This window comes from Notechis scutatus, chromosome 1 (genome assembly GCF_049901735.1).
Source record: "Notechis scutatus isolate UNSWTSFEM ecotype Mainland chromosome 1, rNotScu1.2, whole genome shotgun sequence".
Lineage (NCBI taxonomy): Eukaryota > Metazoa > Chordata > Lepidosauria > Squamata > Elapidae > Notechis > Notechis scutatus.
The window spans coordinates 1,026,790-1,042,003 of record NC_142009.1 but is presented as its reverse complement, the minus strand read 5'-3'; the positions used below and the strand labels follow the sequence as shown (position 1 = coordinate 1,042,003).

The window sequence follows — 15,214 nt, the reverse complement described above, 5'->3', positions numbered from 1 at the left end:
CTTCACAGATGTGTTTATTTCCAGGACAAAAATATTTATTCGTTTTCCCAAGACTCTATTTGCCACAGAGGAAGCCCTGGAAGTTCGCAAGCAAAGCCTAGGTAGGTCTGTCGGGCATCTTTAAGTAAGTCAGGCTGACCCGACCTTGCTGTTTGCTTGGCTTAACCCTCATCTTTTCCCTCCCCCCCCCGATTTAAGCCACAAAAATCCAAGCTGCTTGGCGAGGTTTCTATCGGCGAAAGAAATACCTTCAGATGAAGCATTCAGGTAGGAGGGCGGCCCTTCAAATAACTTGCGGGGCACAGTGCAATTGGATGTCATGTCCAGCTTTGCCTTGGAAGGGGCCGGCGGGCTGGGCTTACCTGGGTTCTCCCCAGGGATGCGCCACGGGGTGGGGGCTGCTTTGAAGTCCAAGAGGGGAATGGGACACAGGTGCAGGATGGCTCTGGGGCTGGGTACTTTAGCCCTTGAGCTTTCTTCCTGTTCCTTCCTGCAGCGGTCACTATCCAGGCCTGGTGGCGTGGTACTCTGGGGCGCCGGAAGGCTGCCAAGAAGAAGTGGGCAGTGGAGATAATCCGGCGGTACGTAGAAGTCGTGGTTTTGCTGCAGGGGTGGGCCTCCTTTCAGGGCCCAGGGACCCTGCTCATGCGAGGGAAGGGTTGGGGGTGCAGAATCCTGGAGTGGGGGGTCTTGAGGGAGTTTTATAGCTCCCTCTATTTTAATGTTATTGTTTTCACGTTCTGAACTGCCCATCTCTCTCCAAGAGGAACTCTTGGGTCCTGTTGCTGGGAGAGGGGGAGGAGGAGGAGGAGGAGGAGGAGGAGGCAGTGGGGGTCTTTATGTACCTGGCCCCTGGCTGGGCTGGGCTGCTGCCTTCTCCCCAGAGACCTGCCTGTGCTGCATTATTCCCTCTGCCTGGGACCCCCTGGGTGACCTGCTGGTCCCTGGTGTGGGAAGCTGGGGATCCTGGAATGGGCGGGGGGGGCAGCCTTCTTGAGCGAGGCTCCCACCCCACAGGTTCATCAAAGGTTTCATTTACCGAAATTGCTCCCGCTGCCCTGAGAACGAATACTTCCTGGACTACATCCGTTACTCTTTCCTGATGAACCTGAAGCGCAACCTGCCAAAGACGGTCCTGGAGAAGTCCTGGCTGGTGCCGCCGCCTTCCCTGCGAGAGGTAGGTGCCCATTGGTGTGAAGGGACGGCAGGGAAAGGAGGCCTCGCAGCCCGAGGGGGCACTAGCCCCAAAGTCTTGCTGGGCCAGGGTGACGGTGGCTAAAGGAGCTTTTCCCTGCGAGTGGACAAGCAGACCGTGGTCAGCTGCCTTCAGCGCATGGACTGCAGCAGCGGCAGCACTGACTGGGGTATCTTTGGCAGAGTCCATGCGGCCCCCCTCCCCCCCGTGCCTTGCCCACACCGAGCCTACCGCTCCCGTGTGCGTGTGCTCATCCAGGCGGGGCTTTTCTGGCCAAGCGAGCCCCTCCCTGTCCTCTCCCCAGCCACGGCCCCTTGATGGTCCTGCCTCAACTGCCCCCCTCCTTCTTCAGGCGTCCCAGCTATTGAGGGGGCTCTGCATGCAGAACATGGTTTGGAGCTACTGCAAAAGAATCAGCCCCGAATGGAAAGCGCAGGTGAGGCTTTTCTCTGGGAACAGGTTGGGCAAGGGATGATTGATTCTGATCATTCTGACCAGCAGTTTTGTGGGCAGAGGGTCCTCAGCTGTGGACTGAGTTTTAGGGATGGTCCCTGGAACTCCTGGACTCTTGACGGCAGCCAAGGGTATCCCCTGAAGGGGCCCAGTGCTGCAGCCCGTCAGGAGTCAGAGCGACAGAGTTGGAAGGGAGCCCAAGCAGGAGCCCCTAGATTGTTCTGGACAAATGGCTGTCCGGTCTCTTCTTTTTTAAAAACAAATATTTTTTATTAAACAATTTTTCTTATATAACATCATTTCCACTCATTACAATGCTTTCATGATGGTATACATACTTTTACATAAATTTTAACTATCTATACACTAGTCTATGCTGCTTAATCTATCTTTGTCCACTATATCTTTTACCTTGTTATCTTATTGTCTTCTTCTCCATTCAACTCTATATGTATTATTTAACCAATCATACAGTACATTCCACGTCAAATAATAAACTGTTTCCTCTCTTTCCTTTATCTCCATGGTCAACTTATCCATCTTGGCACACTCTAGTATTTTTCTTATTACATTTTCCTCTGGTGGTATACTATCATTTTTCCAATTCTGTGCATAAGTTATTCTTGCTGCCGTTAATAAATGTAGCATTAAATACTCTTGTTTTCTTATCATATTTTTCCATTATTATACCTAATAAAAAAGTCTCCAGTTGTCCAGTCTCTTCTTAAAAACCTCAAATGTTGCAGCCCCCACAACTTCTAGAGAGAAGTCCTTCCACTGATTGATTCTTCTCCCTGTCAGGAAATTCCTCCTTAGTTCTAGGTTGGATCTCCCCTTGATAAGCTTCTATCTTGTCCTGCCCTCAGGTGCTTTGGAGAATTTATTGACCCCCTCTTCTTTGTGGCAGCCCCTCAAATATTGGAAGATGCTATCATGCCATCCCTGGTCCTTCTCTTCTTTAGACTGGATAAGCCACCTATCCACCTGCCACCGTTCCTCATATGCTTTAACCTCCAGTCCCTAATCGTCTTTATTGCTCTTCTCTGCACTCTTTCTAGAGCCTCTCGATATCTTTTCTGTATCATGGTGACCAAACTTGGAATACTGCATCCAATTACTGCAGTATATAGCGGTACTAATACTTCATGTGATCTTGATGATATCCCTCTATTGAGGCAACCTAGGACTGCAATGGCTTTTTTGCAACTGTACCATACTGCTGGCTGAGACTTACGGTTGTCCACTAGGAAATCTAGAGCCTTCTCGCAGTTACTGCTGTTCAGTCAGGTACCACCTATTCCTGTGATGGCGAACCTTTTTGGCACTGAGTGCCGAAAGCACACGCACACGCATACCCACCTTCTTCTATCTCATCAGGAATAGATCGTGGTCTATTTTGTCAAATGCCTTACTGAAGTCCAAGTAAATTATATCCCATAGTATTTCACTGGTCCACTAATTTAGTCACTTTGTCAAAAAATCCAATTAGGTTTGTCTGGCAAGATCTGTTTTTGACAAAGCCATGTTGACTTCTAATAATAGCTTTGCTTGCTTTTAGGTCTTTGCAGATCTGTTTTTTGATTATCTTTTCCAGGATCTTCCTAGGTATTGATGTCAGCCTGTAGTTGCCTGGATTCATTTTTTTCCTTTTTTTTTTTTTTTTGAAGATGAGAACCACATCAGCTCTTTTCCAGTCCTCTGGTAGTTCCCCAGTACTCCAGGATCTTTGAAAGATATTGTTTAGTGGTTCCAAGATCACATCTACCAGCTCCTTCGGAGCTCTTGCATATAATCCATCTAGTCCTGGTGATTTGAACTTGTCTAGAATGGGTAGATTTTTTTTACCATTTTCTTGCCTATTCTGATGTATTCCTAGTCTGTCTATCACTGTATTGCTTTTGGAAGGTTGGACTATTTTTTCCTTTTGTGTGAAGACAGATGCAGAGAATGAATTAATCAGCTCTGCTTTCGCCTCCTACTGGTCACCTCCTTGCCATCTTCTCCCATTGGGGGACCAATGGTTTCCTTTTTTCTTTTTCTTGTTTTTACATGTTGAAATAAACATTTTTATTATTATTATTTTTGACATTTGTTGCAAGTTCATTCTGAGCCTGAGATTTCCTGACTTCATATTTCCAGATTCAGGCTATATGCTGGTATTCTGCCTTAGTTATGTGCCCTCTTTCCATTTTTTATACTTACCCTTTGGTCTTTTTGTTTATCAGATAATTCGTTGTGTAGCTGTGCTAATTTCTTCTGGGAGCTCTTGTTTTTCTTTTTCAGCAGTATTGTGCTGGACTGGGCTTTTATAATCTCATTTTTCAGAATTATCCAAACTTTTCCCAACCCTGGTTCTTTTATCTTTATCTAATCCCCCTGCAGCTCGAGCAGAAGGTGGTGGCCAGTGAGATATTTAAGGGGAAAAAGGACAATTACCCCCAAAGTGTTCCTAGGCTTTTCCTTAATACTCGACTTGGTAAGTACTATTTAATCTGGCCAAATGTCACTTTTCTAGTAAGTCACTCCTAACTTCTTTTTTCTTTCTTTCCCTTTTTTCCTTGGGTGGGGGATGACAGGTAATGAAGAGATAAATGCCAAAATCCTTCAGGTGCTGGGAAATGAGGCGCTTAAGGTGAGTGTCCACTCGTTCCTTCCATCTCGTCAGTGGGGGAGGGGGGACAGGATACTGAGAAGCTTTGCCAGCCCAGTTTCTGCTGGGGTTCAGTGTGTATCTAGGGCAGGGGTGTCAAACTCGATTTCATCGAGGGCTGCGTTAGGGTTGTGTTTGACCTGGGGTGGGGGCAGGTGGGCGTGGCCAGCTGGGTGTGGCCAGCTCAACATCACTTGTGTCGGGGGGGTTGTGTTGGCCCGAGCGCTTGCGGCCTTCCCGAGCTCCATTTTCGCCGGCAGAGGCACCATGGGCCACTCCTTTGTTGTTTCCAGGGCAGCTCCACTAACTAGATCTAAGCACCCCACAGGCTGGATCCGGCCCCCAGGCCTTGAGTTTGACACCCCTGATCTAGGGTGATTTTTTTGGACAAGCAAGAGAGACCCAAGGGTTCAGGCAAAACAATCCTATTAAGTTTGTATGATCTTAAAGTTTTGCAAGACATACTATTCTGTGAAATATAATCCACTTTGCATTATTTTGATATCAGGAAATGTATACGCATGTGGTTGAATTGGGACTAATACTAATTCTTTATTATTTTACATAAATAATTGAAGTCGTCAAACTTACCTAAGCCGCCTTCTTCCTATTTTCCTCACAACATCCTTTTGAGGTGGGTTAGCCTGAGAGTGAGTGGCCCAAAGTCATCTAGCTCACCTTCTCCTGGTTTCTAGCTAGATGCTTTGACCACTAGACCAAACTGCCTCTGTATTTGTAAGTAGAGGAAGAATGAAATGATATTGAAGAGCTAAATGCAGTGGAGATGAAATGCAGAAGGTGCAGAGTATGGACTTAAGAAGAGGCAGTGGCCGTTCTCAAAATGGTGGTTACTGATCACCCAGGGGAACTGATTGCCCCATACAGTATGAGCCTGTTAAATCCATAGGCAGTGAAATTGGACTTTTTAATTGGACTTTCCAAGGTAGCTGTTTGTGATGGGATTATTCTTGTGATCTCCTTGAAGATCTCCTGTGAACCCTGAAGTAGAACTGTACCTGCCACTTTTTGTTTCCTTTGAATGGGTGTTGCTTTTCCTAGTGTCAGACTTCTCTTGATCCTTTATACCAGTGGCCCCCAACCTTTTGGGCACCGGGGACCGGTTTCATAGGGAACAGTTTTTTTGCGGAGCGCAGGGGGTCTGTTTTTTGCATACTGCCTGCATCCAACAGATTGGGCTTCGCTTGTTTGCGCGGTTGCTGACATGCCACGGACCGGTGACCGTTCACGGACCGGGGCTTGGGGGGCCCTGCAAAGCACTTTAGGGAGAGGCTTCAGCTTCCTGGGCTCAGAGGATCGAATTAGAGCTCTTCATCTTGCTAAAGTTTGACACATTTTCGAGGTGGCCAAGATTCTTGATTATTTCAGGGTAAAAACAATATACTTTTTGGAAAACACTGTTGGCAGTTTAAGGCCACCCATGAAAAACCTCATTTTGTGCTCTGCCGCCCTTTTAGTACGCTGTTCCTGTGATCAAGTACGACCGCAAGGGCTACAAGGCCCGTGCCCGGCAGCTGCTGCTCACCCAGAATGCAGCTGTGCTGGTCGAAGAGTCCAAAGTCAAGCAGCAGATCGACTACGGCAACCTCACAGGTAGGGAGGGGAAGCGACCCTTTTGCTCCGAGGCTCTTCCACTCCCACTCCGAGACAAGACACAATCCGGCCTGAGCTGGGGTCAGAGGGGAGGGGGAGGAGGGAGAGGAAGCAGGGATGGGCGCAAAGGCTTCCATCTCTCCATAGGATCAGACTCGGGGGTGAGGGGGGAGTCCCAGAGCCTGGCACCCACCCTCGGCTCAGCCAGGAGCAAAACACAGCCTGGGAAAGAGGGGCTGCAACCTGTTCCAGTTGGCCTTGGGCCTGTTTTCCCCTCCCCCTCCACTCCACAGGCTCAACTGGGACAGGAGGGCTTCAGTGACTCCTTACATTGAGCCCCCATTTTACATTTGGCTGTGCAGGATTAAATTCACCTAGTCCGTCATAAAGTGGGAACCTTCAGCCTGGTCCTCCTAGCAAAAGAGCTGAAGGGAAAGAGCAGCTGGAAAAAGAGCCTTTCCCTTGCGAGGCCTGCCAGTCGCAAACAGACCTCCCCAATGCCGATTGGGTGCAAGACCACACTCCTCAAGTGTCACCTCGGCCAATAGGGAAGGGGACAGGGAGGCTGGGAAGCCAGCAGGGCTGCTAGCGCACGTGTGAGTGTGACCAAGCCCTACTCCAGGATGGAGACTTTGCGCCCATGGGTGCCAGCCCCTGCCGCCAGATTGCCTGGGTCAACTGCTGGATGAGAGTTCGCCCAACCTGCTAGACAAGGTGGCGACTGGCATCCCGCGAGCTTCTCTGCCCGACGCTTTGCTGGAGTCAAGTGGCATTGGCTCCCCAGCAGGTCTGGAAAGGGAGAAAGCCAAGGCAGAGGTGCCCAGCCTGTCCTCACCTGGCAAAGCTGTGTGACTTGCAGAAAACCCCGGATTGCTCTCTGGGGCAGGCAGCCGAGACCCAGGGGACGTGTGACCCTGCTTTTCACACACGCACCCCTTTGTCTCTTGCAGGCATCTCAGTCAGCAGCCTGAGCGACAATCTTTTTGTGCTCCATGTGCTTCGTCAGGACAACAAGCAGAAGGTAGCAGCTCCGTGTGCCCTGGAGCCCCCACAGAGGCTGAGGAGGGGGCTCAAGTGGCACTTCAGCAACTTTGATGAGGGGGAAGGGGTGGCATCACTCATTTGACATGAGCTCCTGCCTGCCTAGGAGCACCACCCCTGCCTGACTCCTAGCCACACCAGCAACATTTTAAAACCCCTTTCTTGGATCTTTTCCCCCTTCAGGGAGATGTTGTGCTGCAGAGTGATTTTGTGATTGAGACTCTGACTAAAATTGCCATCAGTGCCAACAAAGTCAACAGTGTTAACATCAACCAGGGCAGGTGAGTTTGAGCAATATGAACCTGTCCTTCATGCCTATGGTTCTGTGGCCGCTGCTGCATTTGGGTTGGATGCTGCTGCCCCTTCTCCAGGGCTCCCAGCAGGGATCGGCACCCAGTCCCGCTCCCAAAGCGGCTCATGGCTTCTGGCACAAACAAGTCCCAGAGAAGCACTTCATTTGGATAGGGAGGAACCCAGTCCAGACCCAGGTCCTCCTTCCAGCAGGCTGGGAGCTGAAGCCTGGGTCTGGATTGCTCTTGCCCTGGGACTACCAGGCCGCCTCCTTCTGAGCTCTTTGGCTCAGCTGCCTCTTGGTTCCAAGGAAGACAGAGGGGGCAGCAAACCAAAGCTCTCAAGCCTGTGATAAAACAGCAACTAAGGATCTGGTTTTTATTTCATTTCTCAGAAATGAAATGTTTTACACCAGTGAGATTAGAATCCTTAGAATAGAATAGAGCTGGAAAGGACCTTGGAGGTCTTCTAGTCTAGCCCCCTGCTCAAACAGGAGAACTTGTACTATTTCAGATAAATGATCGTCTGGTGTCTTTTCTTAAAAACCTCCAGTGACGAAGCACCTACACTTTTGAAGGCAAGCTGTTCCACTGGTTAATTGTCCTCACTGTTAGGAAGTCTCTTCTTAATTTCAGGTTGCTTCTTTCTTTGCTTAGTTTCCATCTGTTACTTCTTATCCTGCCTTCGGGTGATTTGGAAAATAAGTTGACCCCCTCCTCTCTTTTGTGGAGGCCCCTCAAATACTAGAATGCTGCCATCATATCACTCCAGTCCTTTCCTCTAGACTGGCCATACCCAATTCCTGCAACCATTCTTCAAATGTTTTTTTCTCCAGGCTGTTAATAATCTTAGTTGCGCTTCTTTGCACTTTTTCCAAAGTCTCAACATCTTTTTTTGTAACGTGGTGACCAAACTAGATGCAGGATTCTGGGTGTGGCCTTACTAAGGCTTTATAAAGTGGTACTAATACTTCATGTGACTTTGATTCTATGCCTCTGTTTATACAATCAAGAATTGTATTAGCTTAGGATGCTGCCACATACTGCTGGCTCATGTTTAAGTGATTGTCCATTAGGATTCCATGGTCCCACTCACAGTTACTGTTTTTGAGCCAAGTTTCACCTAAAATCTTGCTTTTCTCCACATTAAATTTCATGTTGTTAGATAGGGCCCATTGTTCATGTCTGTCAATATTTTTTTGGATCCTGAGCTTGTTTTCTGGGGTGTTGGCTATTCCTGCCAGCATAGTGTTGTATGCAAATTTGATGAGTTCCACTTCTACTCCCTCATCTAAGTTGTTTGTGAACATATTGAAGAGTCCTGGGCCTAAGACGGAACCTTGTGGTACCCCACTGTTTACTTCCCTCCATTTAGATGTAATACCGTTAAGGACTACTTGTTTAGTATGGTTTGTCAGCCAGTTACAAATCCATCTGGTGGTGATGCTGTCTATCCCACATTTTTCTAGCTTACCAAGAAATAGGTTGTGGTCTACTTTGTCAAATGCCTTGCTGAAGTCTAACTATGCTATGTCCACAGCATTTCACTGGTCTATTAATTTAGTCACGTTGCCAAAGAATGAAAAAAGATTGGTTTGGCATGATTTGTTTTTAACAAACCCATGCTGGCTACTACAAACTTTGTTTATAACTTTGTTTCTAGATGTTGATAGATCTGTTTTTTATTATTTTTTCCAGTATCTTCCCAGGTATTGATGTTAGGCTGATTGGTCTGTAGTTTCCAGGGTCTGTTTCCCCAACCCCTTTTTTGAAGTTGGGAACCACATCAAGATCACGTGAAGTGTTAATACCACTTTATAATGCCGTGTATATCTAGGCTAATGAAAAGAAGAACTAGGGGAGACATGATAGCAGTGTTCCAATATCTCAGGGGCTGCCACAAAGAAGAGGGAGTCAAGCTATTCTCCAAAGCACCTGAGGGCAGGACAAGAAGCAATGGCTGGAAACTAATCAAAGAGAGAAGCAACTTAGAACTAAGGAGGAAATTCCTGACAGTGAGAACAATTAATCGGTGGACCAACTTGCTCCAGGAATTGTGAATGCTCCAACACTGAAAGTTTGTAAAAAGATGTTGGATAACCATTTGTCTGAAGTGGTGTAGGGGTTTCCTGCCTAGGCAGGGGGTTGGACTAGAAGACCTCCAAGGTTCCTTCCATCTCTGTTATTCTATTCTATTCTATATTAGCTTTTTTCCAACCTCTGGTAGCCCCAGAATTTTTTAAAGATATGGTAAAATGGCTCTGAGATAACATCTGCCAGCTCCTTCAGAACTTTTGGATGTAACCCATCAGATCCCAGTAATTTATATTCATCAAGATCAGACGGGTCCTCTTACCATTTTCTTGCTTATTTTAATTTTTATTTCTAGTCTGAAACTATAGTCCAACTTACCAAAAACATAACTGTAAAGACATTTTTGTGTGAAGACCAATGCAAAGAATGAGCAGCTCTGCTTTCTCTCTCCTGCCTGTTACTTCCTTGCCATCTTTCTCTTTAGTGAATTGACTGTTTCCTTGACTTTTTTCTTGTTATTTATATTCTGAAAGAAACTCTTTCACTTTTGTTACAAGTCTTTGTTCATTCTGAGCCTTTGCTTTCCTGACTTCACCTTTGCAGATTCAGGCTATCTGCTGACATTCTGCCTTAGTTATGTCTCTCCATTGTTTGTACTTACCCTTTTGTGAAACCATGCTGGTTTCTTCTTGGATTTCTTGTTTTACTTTTTCAGTGGTATTGTACTGTATTGGAATTTTATGTTCATATTTTTCAAGAGTTCCCCGTGCTTCTTGAGTTATTTTTCCCTTTACGATTTTTATCCATGGGATTTTTCTTAGGCTGTCTCTGAGTTTGTTAAAATCAACTCTTTTAAAGTTTACAATACTGGTTGGATAGAGTTTGTCTGTTTCTTTTGAATAATTTGTATCCTTCTATCAGTACATTCCAGTCATGAGTTTCATCCCATCAAGTTTCAGTATAATGGCAACTGTATTATATCTGCCTTCATATACTAATACTTCAAGTTTACCCTGTTTGTTCCCTAAACTTTGAGTGTTAGTGTATAGGCATTTGAGTCCTTTTATGGGTATTGGGTATGTTTCTTATATCTCCTACTTTGTTACGGGGATTTCCATCCTTCCCATCACTACTTCATTATGTTTTTTGTTTTAATTTCTTCTCTTTACTCCCTACCTCCTTATGCAATTATCTAGTGACTTTTGCTTGGAATTAGGATCTAAAGGTCATGAAGATTGCCTCCCCCATTCAGTTTAGTTTAAAACCCTTTTGATAAGATGAGCCAGTCATTTTCCAAATATATTTTTTCCAGTTCTTGTGCTTCTAATTCCACTTGTTGTCAAGCTCTAATTCTTTAACAGTTTTCCATAGCTGTTCATAATCTCGTTATTGTTTTCAGATTCATTGTTGTGTCATTGGTCCCAATGTGTAGAGGAAGGGGTAATAATCCGTGGGGTTTATTATTTTAATAAAGTACTGTTACATCTTTGATTTTTGCTTCAGGGAGACAATATATCTCTCTAGATTGACTGCCTGGTCTGCAGACTATAGTTTCTGTTCCCCTAATAATTGAATCCCCTATCACCAATATTCACCATTTTTTTCTTAGGGAAGTCTGATATGCTTTTCTTCGTGTCGCAGGAATGCTGAGTTGTGCCTCTCTTTAAAGAAACTATTGATGATGCTCTTTTGTGGGTGTCTGCCTATTTTCTTCCAGGGGGAGGCTATGAAAGGAACTGTTCAGTTCCAGAGGGGCTTCATTGGAGTGGGGCTAGGACAGAGAGTAGGGGCTTTGCCCTTGGTTGTTTTCTTCTAAAAGTGACATGTTTCCCTCAGCCCTGCTCTTTAGGTACGTATGTAGGCTTGTTGTTTTTTTTTTACAGAAGGTGCTTGTTCATTATTGTGTTCAGTTTGGGTGTATCTGTTTTCTTCATGTTCATATATGGGGTAATTTTTTTAAAAGCTGTTTGCTCTCAATTGTGTTTTATTTTGGTGTGGTCTTTTGGTTAGATTGGAATTTCTCGCTTTGTTCATTGAGTTGCTTCTAGACCCTTTTTTCTTTTAATAATTCAAGTAGTTTACATTTGATACATGTTTGGTCTTCTGTGGGCATATGTTGAAACATATGGCACACTTTGCAAGGCACTGTATTATCAGTCTCTATTTCCATAACTTTGTTTGTTTTTTTTGTTTAGAAATTAAAAATGAAATATTTTCCCTGTTGCAGAGTATCAGTTTACAATACAATAACAAGACAATATTTTACAACTACAAATTCACTACTGTGATGTCAAAAGGCCAGTTTGCAGTCTAAGATTACAATGGCCTAATTTATATAATTGCACACATTGCTGAGAACAGGTACAAATGTTGAGAGTTGTTCATTTTGTTTTGCCTTTGATCATTCTGTTCAAGATAGCACAGTGTTGAGCTGGCATGGCTATGTGTTGATATAGGCTCTCCCCGGGTGGCATCTGACAATTTTTCTCCCTGGCCATTGACATACCCTAATCCTGACTCTCCCCACTTCCCCAGCATCAAATTCACAGTTGGACAAGGCAAGGAAGGCATCATTGACTTCACCTCGGGATCCGAGCTGCTGATAGCCAAAGCCAAGAACGGTCATCTGGCAGTCGTAAGTAACCCTTTGCTTGCCAAAGCTGAAAGCAGCCACCTCCTTCCCTGGGCTGGGCACCCAGTAGTCGGGCCTCTTTCTGAGGAAAGACCCACATCTCTTACTGCTTTTGTCTGTACTTCAGGTGGCTCCTCGTTTGAATTCTCGATGATGGTGATGGACACTTCTCTACAAGGGGCCGTAGTGATCATGGCTGGAGGTTTTCCTTGCCCTCTTCTTCAGTGAGGGGCCTCAATTTGCCTCTGTTCTCTCTGCCCACCAATGACCCTCCTTTATTCTGCCCTTGGTTTTCCTTCTACCCACACCCAATCCACCAATCGGCCCTAAACAGACTGGCAGCCACGATGCCCACAAAGAGAGTGAGGTAACCTGCAGAGTTGCCAATAAATCCCAGTAAAATGCCAAATTTTATATGAAAATATTTTATAAAGAAATCTCGTTTTGGGGTGCTTTGTATGAAAATATAAAAAGCCATAATGTACAGATGAAATTTTGTAAATATTTCCTCCTTGTATGGGATGTTTGCACTATGGAAATTATTTTCTTATTTCTAATTGGAGAAATTATGATAATCCAAGAAATATCAGCATTCTTGGCATTTCTATATTCTCCCCCTTTCCTTTCTTGGAAATTTCCCAAGACTTGGCAATTGCTGGTTTGGATGGATAACTTATATCTGCACTTTGACTTTGCCAAAGGGCGTTCAGCAATATCTTCTCCACAAACTGACCCTTGTAAAATGGGTTTTCCATTACAGCCTTCAGCACAATATTCATGGTCTCTAGTCCTTGCAGGGACATATGAAATATCAAACAAAAAACTATAAGAGCAAAAAAATTACTGAAATGCATTTTTGAAAACAGTGATGTAAAGTGGTAGAATCTTCAGATTGGGAGGTTCTAAATATTTGGTGTTTTTTTTTAATGTGTATCTAGTAAGACACTAAGTCTGCCTTGTAACTTTTTACTTTGGCTTCAACATTTTCATGACACTGACATAGCTTCAAAACTAGAGTTTGCATATGCCAGGCAGTTTGTTGTTTGCTGTCATACAAATGGACAGTATCTACATTTTGATTCTTTCATGAAAACTGTTTAAATGATTATTGCTTTGTGTGCAAGCTTCCTTTTAAGCACTGGGCTATTCTGCCTGACTCAGAATTTTAAAAATTTTAATCATCTTATTCTAGCTTGAGAAATCAGCTGTTCAAGGAGCCAAGTTTGTTTATTGTCCTCTGAAAACTACACTAAACTCACGTTTCTGAATTGCAAAGGAACATTTACAGCACAAAGATGGGAGAACAAGCTGCTTCAGTGCTTACGCCTGTTGATCTGGAACAAGCTTTTTGTATTGCTTACATAGAATCGGTATCATTTTGTGTTTGTGCTTTACTTACTGCAGCCCAGGTTCAAAGGTAGAATTCTCCTTCCCTACATGGTGACAAATGTTTTATGTCATTTCTAAAATGGGGCCTATGCTATAGTGTACATAAGATTTAAGGCTCTGTGCAGTGCGATATGAATCAAGATATGCCAAATAAATTTTTGCTAAAAACTCAAGTTTCTTTGGTTTGTTGACTGTGCTGAAATTTGGCAAATTACTTTGTAATCAACCCATACTGCCTTATTTGGGCCATTTAAACTTGCTTCCCCTCTCCTCTCAGCCTGACGCACCACAGCCCAGTGCTGGGAGATGGGCAAAGCCACCCCCATCCCCAAGTACTTGGGGACAGTGAGAAGATGGAAAACACCTGTTATTTACAGGACAATCTGGGCTGGCAACTGGCCACGGTTTGATGCAACTTGCGTTTGTTAAATAGAGTGGATTTCTCAAAATGGTGCAGTTAAATGTCTTAAGCCAAAGGCTGAATCTTCCCATTTTTCCCAGATTGAACAAGCAAATGTACATAAACCAGTTACTGTGTAATATGGATCACTCCACAAGCTGTGTCTTAATCACTAGGCCATTGCCCCCATCCACACCTACTTAGGGCACTAACTGAAATGAGCGAGATCCTTAGTTGTGCAAACAGGACCTCTGAATTATTCTAAATCGTTGACTCCTAGCTATTGTGTACTGCTGCTAGTTGCCATTTTTCCTCTTTCCAATTTTTTAGAGTTCAGAATGCGGACAGGTGTTCTTGTCTTATCACACACTAATCATTTTTAGGACTATATTACGAACCTTGAACTAACGTAGCTGCTGGACTGTACCACATGCCCCATGCTTACATCCTCAAAGCCCCATATGTAATTTAAAAAATTCACACTATGCAAATATATTGTGACCTTATAATTGGTCCATTGAAGCTGGGCAACGTTTAGAGCTCACAGGTACAAATGTAGCCTTTATCTGCAGCTCCCTAAAAGTTACTAGCACTTCTGCATGCTCTCGATCACACCGTGGTCTTGAATGCGATGCTCCCTGCAGCTTTGGGACAACCATTAAGGCCAAAAAATCCATCCACTCCACCTCCAATCAGCAGCTGTGAATACCCAGGTTTGCCCCGATGAGGGTACCAGGGTAGGACCAGCAATGGTGCTCTATAAAGCAAACAGCAGCATTCTGGCCAGTGGCAAGTGATGGGTGAGATATTTTGTGAAGATGGGGCTTCCTGGAAGCTACTTTGCATGAACAGTAGATGTGCGCCCTTTTAGCCTGCCACTTCCTCTCTGCCCAACTGGATCATGGCAAGGGCTCTGAGTAAGGATAGCTCACCAATTTTATGTCCACCGCTGTTTTTACCTGGGAAATGATTAGAGGGGCCAACAAGGGCTCAGTTGACACCTGCCAGGCTTGAGTCACACCTCTGAAGATGGAGCAGTGGGTTCAGCCTGATGTTCTCCGGCTCTGGAAGTCTGCATCACCCCTGGCAGACACCCAGTGTGAGTCAATCACCCATTCCGCCACTTGAAAGGAGAGCTGCACTTGTCTCAACTGGTCACCCTGCCCTGTCTGCCCATCGGAAAGGGCAAGAAATCCTATAGGTATTCAAGCTGCTAGGTAAAAGTTCTGGAAAACCCGTTTAATGCAAGCTGCCCTCTTGGCCCAATCACCCCCGGAAGACATAAGCAGGAGCAGCCCAAACAGGCTGCTGCCTTGTCCTTGGGAGACACCCTTCTCCCATCACCTGGGCTGCCAAGAATGGGCTTGGAAGTCCCCCTTACACACAGAAGCCTCCTTATATGGACTCTGCACAGGGCCCATGGTTGAAAGTAGGGAGGTGGCAAACAGGAAGGCTTCTCAGGCTCCAAGCGAAAGAGGCTTTGAAATGGGAGTCCCCAAGGTGGCCCACAGATGCAGCA

At 45.2% G+C, this 15,214-nt stretch overlaps 1 protein-coding gene across 5 annotated transcripts in view; it reads left to right on the top strand.

The window, feature by feature from the left end:
• The window catches only part of MYO1C (myosin IC), a 36,178-nt gene extending 22,710 nt beyond the window's left edge, over window positions 1-13,468 (top strand). For all 5 annotated transcript variants that reach the window (XM_026688944.2, XM_087955452.1, XM_087955461.1 and 2 more), the window contains 12 exons: window positions 25-101; window positions 199-267; window positions 497-581; window positions 1,018-1,177; window positions 1,548-1,631; window positions 4,031-4,124; window positions 4,225-4,280; window positions 5,774-5,909; window positions 6,860-6,930; window positions 7,134-7,231; window positions 11,810-11,909; window positions 12,034-13,468. In XM_026688944.2, the coding sequence (XP_026544729.1) occupies window positions 25-101; window positions 199-267; window positions 497-581; window positions 1,018-1,177; window positions 1,548-1,631; window positions 4,031-4,124; window positions 4,225-4,280; window positions 5,774-5,909; window positions 6,860-6,930; window positions 7,134-7,231; window positions 11,810-11,909; window positions 12,034-12,060 (1,057 nt within the window). In that variant the 3' untranslated portion in view covers window positions 12,061-13,468. The remainder of the gene's footprint in view (window positions 1-24; window positions 102-198; window positions 268-496; window positions 582-1,017; window positions 1,178-1,547; window positions 1,632-4,030; window positions 4,125-4,224; window positions 4,281-5,773; window positions 5,910-6,859; window positions 6,931-7,133; window positions 7,232-11,809; window positions 11,910-12,033) is intronic.
• The last annotated feature ends 1,746 nt before the right edge of the window (window positions 13,469-15,214 follow it).